Genomic DNA, 14361 nt, shown 5'->3' with positions numbered 1-14361 from the left:
ACTGGAGCAGGAATGTAAGTTATCCTCTAGGGTAGCAGGTATCAACCTGTGGGTTGCAACCACACTCGGGTCAAAAGACCCTTTCACGGGGGCCGCTTAGGACCATCTGCATATGGGATAGTTACAATAAGATTCCTAATAGCAGAAAAATTACAGTAACGAAGCAGCAGTGAAATAATTCTGTGATGGGGGGGGGTCACCATAATATGAAGAACTGTATTAAGGGGTCACAGCACTAGGAAGGTGGAGAACCACTGTTGGTGGGGCTCATGACGTCACCAGCTGTAGGTAGTTGACTAGTTCACCATATCAGAACATGAATTCTTTCCTAGTATGTGGGCCTTAAGTCCAGTTAAGATTCCAAGATAGGCCTCAATTAATCTGGAACCCCGAGATCTCTCAAACACTGGACCACCAACTAGGCAGCATACACCAGATGATATGAGGACCCCCAACACCCATACAGTAGAGGACTGCTGGGTTCATTAAGGGATGATACACTTAACCCTCAAGAGACTGGAGGCCCCAGGGAGTTTAGAGATCAGGTGGGGTGGGGGTTGGGACATCCACGCAGAGACATGGAAGTGGGAAGGAAGTATAGGATGTAGAACAAGTCAGTGGGTAGACCGGAGGGGAGGGGGGAGGGGGGAGGGGGGATATAATTAATCAATTAATCAATTAAAAATGATTCCAAGATATGTGTCACTATGTCACCCTTGAGTCTACCTCCTCATGCTGGACATTGTTACAGTCCATTGACTTCCTGCAGAATAGGTAGGTCTTTATTGATTCTCTGCCTTAGCACCTTGTACAGTACCTTCCAATACTATGAGATCTTGTCCCCAGGGAGGAAGCTTCCAATCAATTCTAGCTCAGTTCTTCCAAGTCACGTGGTGTCTTCAGCAATAAGGTCTTACTTTCAAGTTCCGAAGGCTAACCAAGGACAATGACAGTGGCTTATATTGTTTAGGGAAAGGTCTCTCAGGCTCCAACAACTAGAAGGTAGGTTTCCCATGGCTGATACCTTCTTGATACACATTTTAATTTCGATGTCAAATTCATGATTCCTCTTTTCCAATTGTGGTTCTTTGGGCTTTAGGCATCATAGCTGTAAAATCACTGCTAGTAGGATGCAGACCTGTCTCTCTGAGTCTCATAACTTTAGTTCATATATTTAGGTCTTATGCATTTTGTTTATTTCCATTTCTGACATGAAGTCATCCCCCACATCTACAATTGCACATGGCTTCTCTCTGAGCCCAACACAGCTTGTGGAGAAGGTTATCATTCCCTCATTGGATTCTCTTGGCATCTCTGCTGAGGCTCAGTGAACCACAATGTTTTGATCGACTCTTTCAAAAAACAAATTTCCAACTAGGTTTCACAAATGTATCAAGCTAGTCCCAAGTTCATATAAAAACTTAAGGCACTCAGAGTAGCCAATCTTGTAAAAGGAAGCACACATTGCTTTATGAGTATTTTCTATCCTCAGATTCTATTGTGTAAGTAACCAAGACTGTCGGAATGATGTAAGAACCGGAAGAGGGGTCAAGGAGAATAGAGTTCAGAAGGGAAAGAGAGGAAACTTATGGGCTCCTCAGACACAGTATCAAGGCTGTATCTCGACCTTTCATATTTTCTGGTGTGACTCTGTGTGGGCTGCCTAAATGTCTATGACCCTTTGTTTCCCAACCTGTGAATGAAGCTGGATTAAGCGAGCTGTGTTGGCGTTGATATGCATGACTCCTATGAAGCAGCTGACAGATATCAGGGCTCACCGCGAGCTTCAGACTCCTTCATTTCCTTACCAGTGTCCATTTTTTCAGTGCACAGGTAACTGTGGGTTCACTTCCCCACAGAAGATTACATACTGCACTAGGATCCAGTCCTCTAAGAAGCAGGGGCTCCATCAGCTTCGGCCTGTAGTCTATGGGGACTGTCCCGTGATACCCTCTCCCCAGGGGTACAAATGCGACCTTAGAAGCTGTCTTCGAGTAGCCACCTGGAAAGTGGGGAAATGGAGCAAGGTCAGTCCAGAATTCTGAATTTAGGTCCCTTTGCATAAGGCTTTTCACAGGTGGAATGTCTGGTAACCTGCATTTTCAAGTAGATATTCCAAGTTATCTTCTACGCCACTGTCTAAAATCCATTTCATTAGTTATTTGTGTATACATCTTATTCTTTCTGGGCTTATTCTAACTTGTAAGAAGATAACAATAATACTCACTTGTAATCTTCAAAGAGCATGGACAATAGCTTGTCCTTTATGTAGGTACTTCAGAAAAATTTATCAGTGAAGGGAAGAAAAAAGTAACTTTCTCTAACCTATACATAATACACATTACTCACACTCCATTCTGTCGACTTACTTATTGGAAATATAATGACATTACTTTGTAATTTCATCAGAAGGGAAAAAAAGCCTCTAAGTAGCTGTAAGAACAGTAATAAATGAGATTAATATTTATTATTTGCTGTGATTTTATATAAGCCCCATCAATTAATGTTTATCAGTCAATTGTAGTGTGCAACTGATAAATACAAAATAAATAAGAACCCAGTCACTGAGAAACAGCATCTGCAGGCTCGTCCTGAAGGATAGTTTCACGCCGGTGACTGCGCAGCCGCAGACTGTTTCTGAGTCTCTGGTAGTTCTATCAGTTACTCACCCTCACTTTGTTCTTAAAGAGCCTAGCCTTGGAGAAGGCGGGGCGGATTTCCTGGCCTCGTTATTTGTTATCTATTTTACCTCAAACTTTGCTGTGTTGACAGTGCTCAGTAACTTGTGGAAATGGGATAATGGAGAGAAGAGTAGCGTGCAGGACTGAGAACGATTGGCCCAGTGACTTATGTTTAAAGCGTTTAAAGCCAGATGCCCAAAAGAAATGTCATGCCAGTGACTGTAAGTAAAGAGACGCCGAACTCTTCCCAGCGTCCAGTGTTCCCAAGTTCCAGTTACAATGTCAGCATAGATACATGCCGTTGCCACACCCCGGCACACAAACTGTCAGACCTTCGGAGTACGGCGATGGTTCTGATGGTGGAGGCCACGCTGTGTGGGATTTGCTTGGTCCTGACTTGCTGCATTGATTTGTCTTTGAAGGTAAATTACTTACCACCTGCAAAGAATTCCAAGTTGCAAACAACATTACCAAGGATGGTGACTATAACCTTAACGTCCAGGGAAGAATGTTGAAGGTACTGTGAAAACCGTTTCTAACTGATTTTTCACATTGATCTTGTCATTGGAAAATGTTTTTTAGATACGTGTGTATTCCCCTCAGATCCATTGCTCAGGCATGCAGCTGGAGAATCCTAGAGAATATTTACCACTGGTCAAAACTGAAGACAACTTTTCTGAAATATATGGCCTTAGGTATGAGACACTTTTTCCTGTCCGTGCACTTTTAGGGCCCATAGATATTGAGCATTCGGCACAGCTTTAGAATCACTTACATATTGGACAGGAAATTGAGAAGGCAGTGGACACATTAGGACCTTAGCCATGTGTTAGCCTGTAATCACAAAGAGGTATGGGATAATACCGAAGGGATAAGTTTAAGACCTTGTCTGTTTTCATAGAAATACAATTGATTCTAGTAACAAAAGCGGGGAGGGGGTTACATCTCAGGTTTTGTTTTTTGTTTTTTGTTTGTACTGCTAGTCCTTAAATTGCCCATTGAGAATTCCATGTGCTATCCCATGGTGAATTCTGCTTCTTTCCTGGTTAATGTGTTGTCACTATGGTGTGGAAGGACAGAAGCGTGCCTTCTGTTTTACCTCTTCTATGTCCGTCATTTGCCACACGGGGAGGATTTAACAAATGTGCCAAGTGCTAAAATACCCAATGTTGTTACAGACTTCACAATCCCTATGAATGCCCCTTTAACGGAAGCAGGAGGCCAGACTGCGCATGCGAAAACGACTACCTACCTGCCGGATACACTGTTTTTAGCAAAGTGAGACTGGATCTGGAATCCATGCAAATCAAAAGTAAGTGCTGCGGTTCTTTGGGAAACAAATAGACTCCTTTTGCTAAGGCAAAGTCCAGCAACGTGCTGGTCTATACAACAGGATATTATGAAGAACCATCGTACAAAGTAGTTTCCTTTACAGCTATTAGATACATACCTTCTCTGAAATGACAGGAAGTATGGGGACCTTTGATGCTCTTCAAATCAAGCTAGGCTCCTTCAAATCCCTAACCATATTAAATTCAAAGAAATTAATATTCTTAACATAAGTGTAAGGATTTTTTGGGTGATATTTCAAGTAATAACATTAGTTCCAGATTATAATCTATTGAACATTATATTTTTCCACATATCATATCATTTTATTTTCAAACAATCCCATATCAGATAAGACAGATATTACATCAAAATGTCACAGGGAATGAAATTAAGCTTCTCTTATGAGAGTGACCTGTCCCAGTTTTCAGTTGCTTAAGGACCACTGAGGGATGAAGAACTGCTCAGAGAACTGAGCCTGGGGAGCATGCCATCTTTCTAGACAGTAATTGAGTAATTTACTCAAGTCACAGGTGGTGCGCACAGACCCTGCAATATGCCGGCCATGTAAACGCACTTTAGTTTGGGCATGTAAAGTCAGACACACCTGCCCACAATCTGAGGAATGATCATCCTGGTAGTAGTCTGGCTGATGGGCTGGATCTCATCAGAAGCAAGCAGACCACGCACATATGAGCAGTGATCATTTTGAAACGGGTGTCATTGACTGCTCATGGTTTTGGAGAATACGTTAAAGTACTCTGAAACTTGGGACTGTATCCTGCTCCAATCTATGGTGCCACAAAGAAGCAGCAGAATGGGGCTGCATGTCTAACAGATTTTTATTGTAGAGTAGGTCTGACTTGTACTGTTTGTCAGCGCCATGGCGTCTATGCACCGCCCACTCTGCATACCAGCTCACCTTGACCACACTGACGGAGGCTGGCAGATTATGAAAAGCCTGACAGGTTTTTTATAGTTGTCATTAGAGATGAGATATCTACAGAAAGGCTCCTTTGGGGGACTACCTCCAAAGGACCCTGAGCCCTCACAGGGTCTGCAGTGTGACCTGTCAGTCAACTCAGTGGTGCTGACGGCATTGCTGGGACCTTGTCTAAGTGACTAGTAATGCAAGCGTAAGTGATTGCAGTAACCGAGTTTGAGGATTCTTCACAACCGGTCTTTGATCCAGTGAATCTAGGTGTGGTATTGTGTATAGAGTCTCCAGTGATAACAACAATCAGGAAATGTTGTTAGTGTCGGTAAATGAAGGAGGGAAAGAATTGTATCGGTGAATTAGTGTAGATACAGCACACGTGGGCTCACACTGCTTTAGCATGAACGGTCTATGTTTGAAGAGATTTTTTTGTTGTTTTTCTGTGATTTTCTTCTTGAGCCCACTCCATCTATGTCAGAGATTTGCTGTGAAATAATATAGGTAAATAAATGTGGATAGCCATTTATTTATTTTTTTCATTTTTCTTTAATTTTAGATGTAGCTGTGATTTTCAGAACAATTTAGGCCATGTATAGTTTTTTGTGTTAAATAAGATGTATCCATTTGAAGCAGTGCTATTGTATATGCTATAGTGGTAATATTTTGTTTAACTAATCATATAAAAGATACTATGAAACTGCATATTTGAAAAGAGGACATTGCTGTTTCCATGGTAATGAGTTGTGTTGTTGTTGTTGTTGTTGTTGTTATTATTATTATTATTATTATTATTGGGGTTTTTTGCAGCTACAGATCTTCTTTTCTCCCAGACACTATTTGGAAAGGCAGTTCCATTTGCCACAGCTGGAGACTGCTACAGTGCAGCCAAATGTCCACAGGTACCTCATATGTATTTCATTACTTATTTTCTTCATAATGAAAAATTCGGTATCTTTCCTCATTCATTTTCTTGAGCAGAACTTTGGACAAAATGTAGAAACTAAATATTCAAAGCTTTCAGCATGCAATTATTTTAAGTGTTCTAAATCAATTGAAGGAAAACCACTTGAGCCAATATTAAGTTCTTTTCAAAGATTCAAGAGCAAGTCCTAGAACTTGTTCAAAATCCTCTTTCCATGACATGTCACCATTTTAATCTTTCAACCTGGCCCTTGGGGATGAACAGATGCACACAGAAAGGTAAGCAGATGGACCAAACGCAGGTGTTGTTTATTTGCTATGGTAACACCAGCATTGTAGATGTATTAATTGAGGGAGGACAGTTAGCTGCTGTCTTTTGACCTCTCCTCCTCTTCCCCCCTCCTTCTTCTCTGATTTCTCCTCTATTCTTGTAGTGACAATGGTTACTTCCTGGAAGGGACTCCTTTCTATTCTCTCCCCAGAACCCACCTTCCCTTTTGAGATCATCCTCCTGTCAAACACTGTGTGTTCAGACACATTCTCTGAAGTCAATGATGTGTGACCTAAAATGGTCTATCCTTCTAAATGATGTTTGTCATAACACACGGCTTCCTTTTACGGATGACACTGTCCTTTTGATCTTCTTGCATGGTGATTATTATCCAATGGCCAACCCATGTCAGGATGGATGAACTTCCTCTGACATCCCCTCTCCTGCTAACTCTGCCATCTGGTCGTATATTTGATACCATGAGATAGAGGAACAGTTTGGTGGTATGAGTTCTGTTCAGAGAGATTGCAAAACCTCATTCTTTCATGTTGATTCAGGTCTGTTCAGTGAGAGATATCCAAAATTCAAAGGGGACTGGTGGTCATGGAAACCACATAATTATCGAATAGAATCAAAATGCTTCTTATCTCATCGGTGAGCTCTCCCTTTAGGAAGTAACAGAGAGACAATTATTATAGACAAGAACGTTCTTGATGAGCACGAAAGAAATGTGAATGAGAGTATTTTATGTAACCGGACTTTAATAAGATGGTTATTTCTTTTTCCTTCTAATACCTTTCTCTCAGATACCTTAAGGAAATTATGTAGCTGTAAAGTATGTAACCTCAGCTTGTAGTTAGACAGATACTCTGTGTCAACAACCTCTTTCTGAACCTTCAGCTAGTTAATGCAGGAGCAGCAGTAAGATGCTTTTCTGCCGCAGGAACAGCAGTAAGATGCTTTTCTGCCGCTGGGGTACAATGCCCCCTCATGTGGCTCTGAACCTTTTTGGAATGCAGAGCTTTGTGCCAAAATTAGATCGTGCTGGGCACAGACGGATGCTGTTGAAAGGAGCTATGTCACCCAAAGTCAGTCTGTATTTATCTGCCCCGGGTTACAGTTACCAAAAATACAAAGCACCCAATATTTTTGGCGATGCTCTGTCAAATATATAAACCAGATTCTGTGTTTAGTTACATGACATTTGCATGAATACCTTCCAGATGCCCAGTGTCACAGAGAGAACATCTCCCGTTGTTTGGGATTCATCAAAACCACATCCTCTGGGTTTGCATGTGACCGGGTACCCCAGGATGTGAATGCTAAAAAGAGCACAGACACATATGGCGTCCTTTGGAGAAAATAAACTTTACCACATTGAGCGTGAGACAAAGTCAGAGAGTGTTATGCGACTCGGGAATACATATGTCAAGTGGGAGGTAGACGTTCCCAAAGGGTCCTGGTATGGGCCTTGTTTCCCGTCCTTTAATTAATATTTGGTTCCCAGAGAGTCGGAGGAGTAAGCACATTCCAGAAATGCCAGTGCATCTTGGCAGTGCCTCTTGTCGCCACTTGTGGTTTCCAGGTGTTGGAAATTGCGATTTTTGCATGCACATACAGGTGTTTAGATGCATTTCCATTTCTCTAAGCCAAATCCTAAGACCTTTTGCTGCAGATTCTCTGGTGCACACTGTAGAGAGGAGCTGCACTATTTCGCTTTCCTGCCAGCAAAGATGAACGTCCCTGATGCTTTGTGCCCTTGCCATCATTTGATCTTGTTAAGTTTGCTTCTTTCATTTGCTTTTTGTCCTTGCTGTTAGTGGTGTCTACTAGTGGTTATTTTTCACATTTTTCTAGTGCATGATGATGCTAAGTACCTTTTTCTGGGGTTATTGATGGTCTTAGTTAGGGTTTCTATTCCTGCACAAACATCATGACCAAGAAGCAAGTTGGGGAGGAAAGGGTTTATTCAGCTTACGCTTCCACATTGATGTTCATCACCAAAGGAGGTCAGGACTGGAACTCAAGCAGGTCAGGAAGCAGGAGCTGATGCAGAGGCCATGGAGGGATGTTTCTTACTGGCTTGCTTCCCCTGGCTTGCTCAGCTTGTTTTCTTATAGAACCCAGAACTACCAGCCCAGGGGTGGCACCACCCACAAGGGGCCCTTCCCCCTTGATCACTAATTGAGAAAATGCCCCACAGCTGGATCTCATGGAGGCACTTCCCCAATGGAAGCTCCTTTCTCTGTGATAACTCCAGCCTGTGTCAAGTTGTCACACAGAACCAGCCAGTACATTGATCATTCATATATTTTACTGAATGAGGAGAATGTCTACATCCATGTCCTTGGTCGATTCCAAGTTTGTTTTCCTACTGGTAAATATCGAGAATCTGGATACACAAAAGTCTTTCACCAGAAGTGACGTTTGCAAGTATTCTTCCTATCAACCGTCATTTCATTCATCACAAGTATGGAGCAGAGTGAAAGCGTTTCGTTTGTTTTTGGTGAAATCAGATGCCTTGTTTCTTACAGATCATTGGGCTAAGAGGTCAAAGGCAAAATTACAAATATTTTTCTCCATTTTAAAATACGTTCTTTCTACATGTCAGCCCTCCACTGTATCTACCCTAAGACTCATTCTGGGTTAATCTCCACTTACAGCCTGGGGTGGGAGTGTCCCACATACAGATATCTCATAGATTTGACACTCTGTAGTAGGACAGCAGTGTTTTCTCTACCCTCTAGCACTGAGGTCCCCAACCTTCCCCAATGCTGTAATCCTTTAATACACTTCCTCATGCTGTGCTGGCCCCCAACCATACAATTATTTTGTTGTACATCATAACTGTAATTTTGCAGCTGCTATGAAGAGTAATGTAAATATCTGTTTTCTGATGGTCTTAGGCAACCCATGTGAAAGGGTCATTCCACCCCCAAAGGGTGGTGACCCTTAGGTAGAAAATCACTGTTCTAGCATCATGGGTGTGGCAGCTCCCTAGAACCTGAGCGCCTGAGAGCTTCACTATGTGCTGGTGCATTCCCTAGTGGCTCAGCTGTTATGGAGCTAGACATGGTCTAAAAATCTAGAAACCCTGTCAGCCCCATAGCAATGCATCCAGGTGCTGAAGAGATATAAGTGCAGAATAGATGCAGTGCCTTGTGTTCCAGAGAACGGGAGCTTGACTAAGCCTCAGCCTTCACACCAGAAATCCTCAGTGCTCACCCACATAGAACCAGACTAGCCAAGGATCCAGGCTGCTGAGGGCCACCTGCCTCTGCACAGGGGAAAGTCCTCACTGCACTGCTGGTCTCCCTCAAGGTCCATGTCACTTGTATCCTGATCCAAGAATCCTTCCAGTGCTACCTGTCCTTACAAAGTTTGGGATACTGCTGTGTCTCACCTTCCTAGGGACTGGAGTCACAAGTGGGTGGTGCCTTATTCTTTGGAATCTGAGCTCCATTTAGTGGTCATAAAGACCTTGACTTTAAAACAGTGTACTTTCCCAGCCCTGAGTCTTCCTTACCTTGACCTAAGCCTTGTTAGGATCAGAGGTGCAGCTACGACCCATCCTGTGGGACTGATGTTTCTCAAAGAAATTCATCTCAGTGTAGCTAGAGAACTACAGCCCCCTGCACTGGTGTGCCCGGAAGAGAACCCACACCTCTGCCTCAGTGCACAGATGCACATATCCCCCAGCCCAAATGTCTACATTGTTCTACATCAGGAATGAGACACTCTTTCTCAAGTCTCACTGATGTTCTAGCTGCTGCTGGGTAGAGTGAGACCCAATACTGACAGAGGAATCCCCTTCTATCATAAATACAAAGACAGGAAGAGGTGATTCCCCAAAACCTTCATCTGAAACACTCAGCGGCATTGGAACCACCATAGGCCCTGACCCCCGAGACATGTAGCATTGCTGATGTGCATCACAGCTGAAAAGACCTCCAGAGTCCATCTCCTCAGAGCTTCTGTCCTGCTGGCCCTCTCTCCCATGACCCTTTGGTGTAGAGGAGCACAGAATAGACATACAAACCGAGCATTTAGCGGTCATAAATCATAAAGAATTTCACTGTAAAACAGTGATCTGATATACATATAATTTCACTACATAGATGTGTGTACTGATGAGATATGTTTCACATAAACATTTGTTTCACAAAAAGAATAAGATATGATGCCACCTTGGTCACTTAATTTCTCAACCAGCGTATGTTCAAAGCTAATTACTAAAAAGGTAACCTGAACTATTTCAACATAAAAATACTTCTTACATGATGTGAGCCTCTAGGAAGCACACACCATAATGTGTAAGTGGTGAGCCACTACAGACTGCACATCCTGTGGGGTCTTGAAAAGATGATCTCACAGGGGAAAAGATTCAACAGTTTTGCGCTGTCAGTAAAGAGTAACGCTCGTTACAGAAAGGAATTAGGAAAGATTCCAGGAAATACAGCAGACTGATGTAGTGCCATGAAAAGTGTCAAAAAGTATCAAAACTTGAATAAAAAGAAATGGTAAAATTGGGCACATCTTAACTCCCATGAACACACCTCCATCAATACTCACCAACTGTGACAGCCCCTTGGCTCCAGGTGTCATAGACTCCAAAGCCTGCCTGACTTGCTTTAAGATCACATGGTGTTAACTCTGACTATACTCGTAATTGAGAAGACTTATTTGCAGTCAGATTGATTTAAAATGCTGGTCCAGTTGGATCAGCTTCCTTCACCATTTTGAGAATCATTTGAGTCATTTGATGTTTCCAGGCAAGAACAGTCTTAACTATTGTATGTATCCACTTTTGTTTTCTCTCACAATACAGGGGCAGTTTAGCATCAACTTAGCAGGAACTGGGATAAAGATATCCAGCACAGCAAAGTGGCTCGCTCAGGGGAGGCATGCCTCGGTCATCATCCACAGATCTCAGGTAAGTCCTGTAGCACTAAAGCACCCGAGAATAGCTTCTGTGCTATGAGCTAGCACTAAAGTCCCCAACATCAGAGGCAATGACTAGAATCTTAGAGTATATTATGAATATGCTACATATAATGGGGTATAGATGCATAAAATCCAAATATGGACTACACACACACACACACACACACACACACACACTCACACTCACACACACACTCACACACATATCCTCACACACACACACCCTCTCACACACACACACACTCTGTCTCTCTCTCTCTCTCTCTCTCTCACACACACACACACACACTCACTCACACACACACTCACACTCACACACACACACTCATGCACACACACATTCACACACACACACACACATGTATGCGCGGGAGAGCATGAATCTCAAATTTGGACTTTAGGAATGGCCATGAATATATGTTCTTAAAGACAGTGATATATAACTACTGTACCAGGCCCAGTAGCATAGACTTACAACGCCAGCTACTCATGGACTGCGACAAAAAGACCTGCACGTTCAAGGCCAGGCTCTGGAGTGAGTTCAAGGTCAGCCTGGGCAGTTTAATGGGACTTTTTCTCCAATGAGAAATGCAAAGCAGGCTGAGGTGTAGATTACTGGTAGAACATCCGTCTAGCTTGGACACTAGTCCCAAGGTTCAACCCCACCCTCCAATATGGCAAAACTCCAAACAGATTTAGGGTCTAGTATTTTAAAATGATTGTTCAGTTTGGGGTCTATTTTTTTTCCTTATTTTGGTTTACTGAAGAGGTTACTAAATGGAGTCATTTAACAAATATCCTCAAGGTGTCTTCAGGGATTAGGGAAATCTATGTGGCACTCAAATCTCCTTGTCTATCTTTATCTAGAAAACTTCCCACTCAAACAGCCTAGGAAAAGAAAAATCCACGAAACCGAATTTTCCTTCTCATTTCCTCTGTTAGCCAGGGCCCTGTGAGGCCTGAGGGCTTCTGATCACAACCTTCCTCTGTCTCACAAAGTCTCAAACACCAAATGCTGTCTTTTTCTTTCTTCTCTGGATTAAAAACAATTTATGTCCCTAAGGAAAATGTCCAGAGTTGAATGTGTTGGGTCTATGGAAACGATATTTTAGTGTTTTTGATGTGTAAAATGAAGGCAGCACAAAGCACCTGCCCCTCCCACATCTGCCCTCCTCCCTCAGACTACCGGCCTGAGCCTATTTCCGGTTTTAGTCCAATTCTTATCATGTCTTCTGCCCTCTGCCCCTTTGTTTCTGTTCCCATCACACCAATTTCTGTGATTCTCCATGCTGTGTTCCAAACGCATGACTGAGACCATCTGGAAAGACACAGGCGACTCACATATCTCCACGATCTAGTTTCTGTAATATCCTATTGGCGAAGTCTACTATTTAAATTCGAGTGCTCATTAGAGGTTTTATTTTAATAAACTCACCAATACAAATAAATATTAGGGTGAAAAGTATGTGTGCTGAGATGCAATGTGTAAATCCTACCATGGATTATTTGACATGAACAGCAGCTGGCGTCAATCGTAGACTGTCCGTCCCCTTTGGACCCACACACAACCTTGCTGGACAGCAGCTCTTACAGGGCTCCTTGGCTGGGACTCAGCTACATTATTCAAAGCGGGTGCTTTGTTTGTATTGTGCACAGTTGTCAGCTTGTATAATAGTCTCCTGTGTTTTCTCCTTCTTTACACTTTCAGGACGGAACCAAAGTCTACGGCAGATGCGGAGGGTTCTGTGGGAAGTGCATTCCTCACATGGCTACGGGGCTCCCAATCCAAGTACTATGAACATTCAAAGCTTGGAAGTACCACAAAATGGGGAGGGGGGTGGGTGGTGCTCTGTGAAAGCACAGGTGTCTGGTGCTCCTTTCTCACTCCTGGCTTCCTGAGACTTCCATATTCGAACCTTTCTTTGGGTGCTCATAGGGGTTTCAGACCACTTACTATTTATAGGTTTCCAAGAGGAACTTAACAGACATATCACTCTAACCAGGATTATTTTTAAATATCATAATTTATTATAGGTAATACAAGCAAAATGTTTGAATGGATTATACGAAGAAAATATTGCTATTCAAAGCTTAGATTGGACCATAATTATGTTATACTGTTAAACACACACATAAGTTAATTCCTGATCAGCTTCCTATAGTACAATGAAGTGTTATCGTGACATATGCAACATATAAGAATCAGTGAATATCAAATTAATTATCCTTTCTTCTAATAGGATTTTTATTCACTGTCTTGGTTTTTTTCTTTAATTTTAATCTATGAATTTTGGTGCTTCAATAAAAATAGTTCTAAAATAATACTTTTTTCTTAAAAAATGTGCTCATGTTAAGTATTAAATAGAAAACTTTGTGACAAAATAGAGACGATATGATATGTTGGGATTTGAGTTTTAAGGCCTACCTCTATATACATATGAGCGATATATTGTTTTTATAATGTTTATGTACTATTATGCCTTTATAACTCATATATGTAACTATCCTTTAAAAAATCTATTTTCTTAACGTTAAAAACCTTTTTGCTAGCCAAATAGAAAGATGAAGGTTCTTAAAATTCTGATGATCCAAAGTTTTGGTTCTGTTTTCCTGACAATTCTGTTTTCGTAAACCCTCCCCTACTCTAAAAAATTCATTAGAGATTATGTGGTGGTAGTGGTGGTGGGTTTCTCTAGAGCAAAGTTTCTCAACCTGTGAATCTCTACCCCTTGGGGATCTAATGACCCTTTCACAGGAGTCATCTATGACCATTCAAGAACACAGATATTTACATTACTATTCATAACAGTAGTAAAATTATAGTTATGATTAGCAATGAAATAATTTTATAGTTGGGGGGTCACTACAGCATGAGTAACTGTTTTTAAATGGTCACCGCAAATGGAAGGTTGAGAGCCACTGTTCTAGAGGAACAGGGTAGATAATGCTATTAGAAGGGTTTCTTAGACTGATTTACACAGTCTAGATACTCCAATAATACTTGTCTTCACACTGGAGAGCTGGGTACCCTAGCTGTCTCAGTCTGGTACCTGCCGAGTGGGCAAGCTCAGATCCAACCACGCTGAAGATCGATAGCACCCATCACGGAGCAGCTCAGCTACTTCCTATTGGGGTTTCTCGAACGTGAATGAATTTAAAAATCTGCCAGTATAGGCAGATTCTCAGGACTTAAAGGATTTTTTTTTATGTGCATAATTTGTGTGTTATATGATGATAGGATTTTAAAAAGCAAATTAACAAATATTTTCCCATGTTGT

At 42.0% G+C, this 14361-nt stretch overlaps 1 protein-coding gene across 1 annotated transcript in view; it reads left to right on the top strand.

The window, feature by feature from the left end:
• The window catches only part of Adamts20 (ADAM metallopeptidase with thrombospondin type 1 motif 20), a 118531-nt gene extending 105301 nt beyond the window's left edge, over positions 1–13230 (top strand). The window contains exons 32-39 of the mRNA XM_052161434.1: positions 1827–2027; positions 2773–2902; positions 3104–3198; positions 3285–3376; positions 3860–3993; positions 5755–5846; positions 10968–11072; positions 12792–13230. Of these exons, the coding sequence (XP_052017394.1) occupies positions 1827–2027; positions 2773–2902; positions 3104–3198; positions 3285–3376; positions 3860–3993; positions 5755–5846; positions 10968–11072; positions 12792–12881 (939 nt within the window). The 3' untranslated portion in view covers positions 12882–13230. The remainder of the gene's footprint in view (positions 1–1826; positions 2028–2772; positions 2903–3103; positions 3199–3284; positions 3377–3859; positions 3994–5754; positions 5847–10967; positions 11073–12791) is intronic.
• Positions 13231–14361: the final 1131 nt, after the last annotated feature.

Source organism: Apodemus sylvaticus, chromosome 17 (assembly GCF_947179515.1).
Source record: "Apodemus sylvaticus chromosome 17, mApoSyl1.1, whole genome shotgun sequence".
In the NCBI taxonomy this organism is placed as follows: domain Eukaryota; kingdom Metazoa; phylum Chordata; class Mammalia; order Rodentia; family Muridae; genus Apodemus; species Apodemus sylvaticus.
Note: the sequence above shows the minus strand (reverse complement) of the source record. Positions and strands in the feature narration are given on the sequence as shown.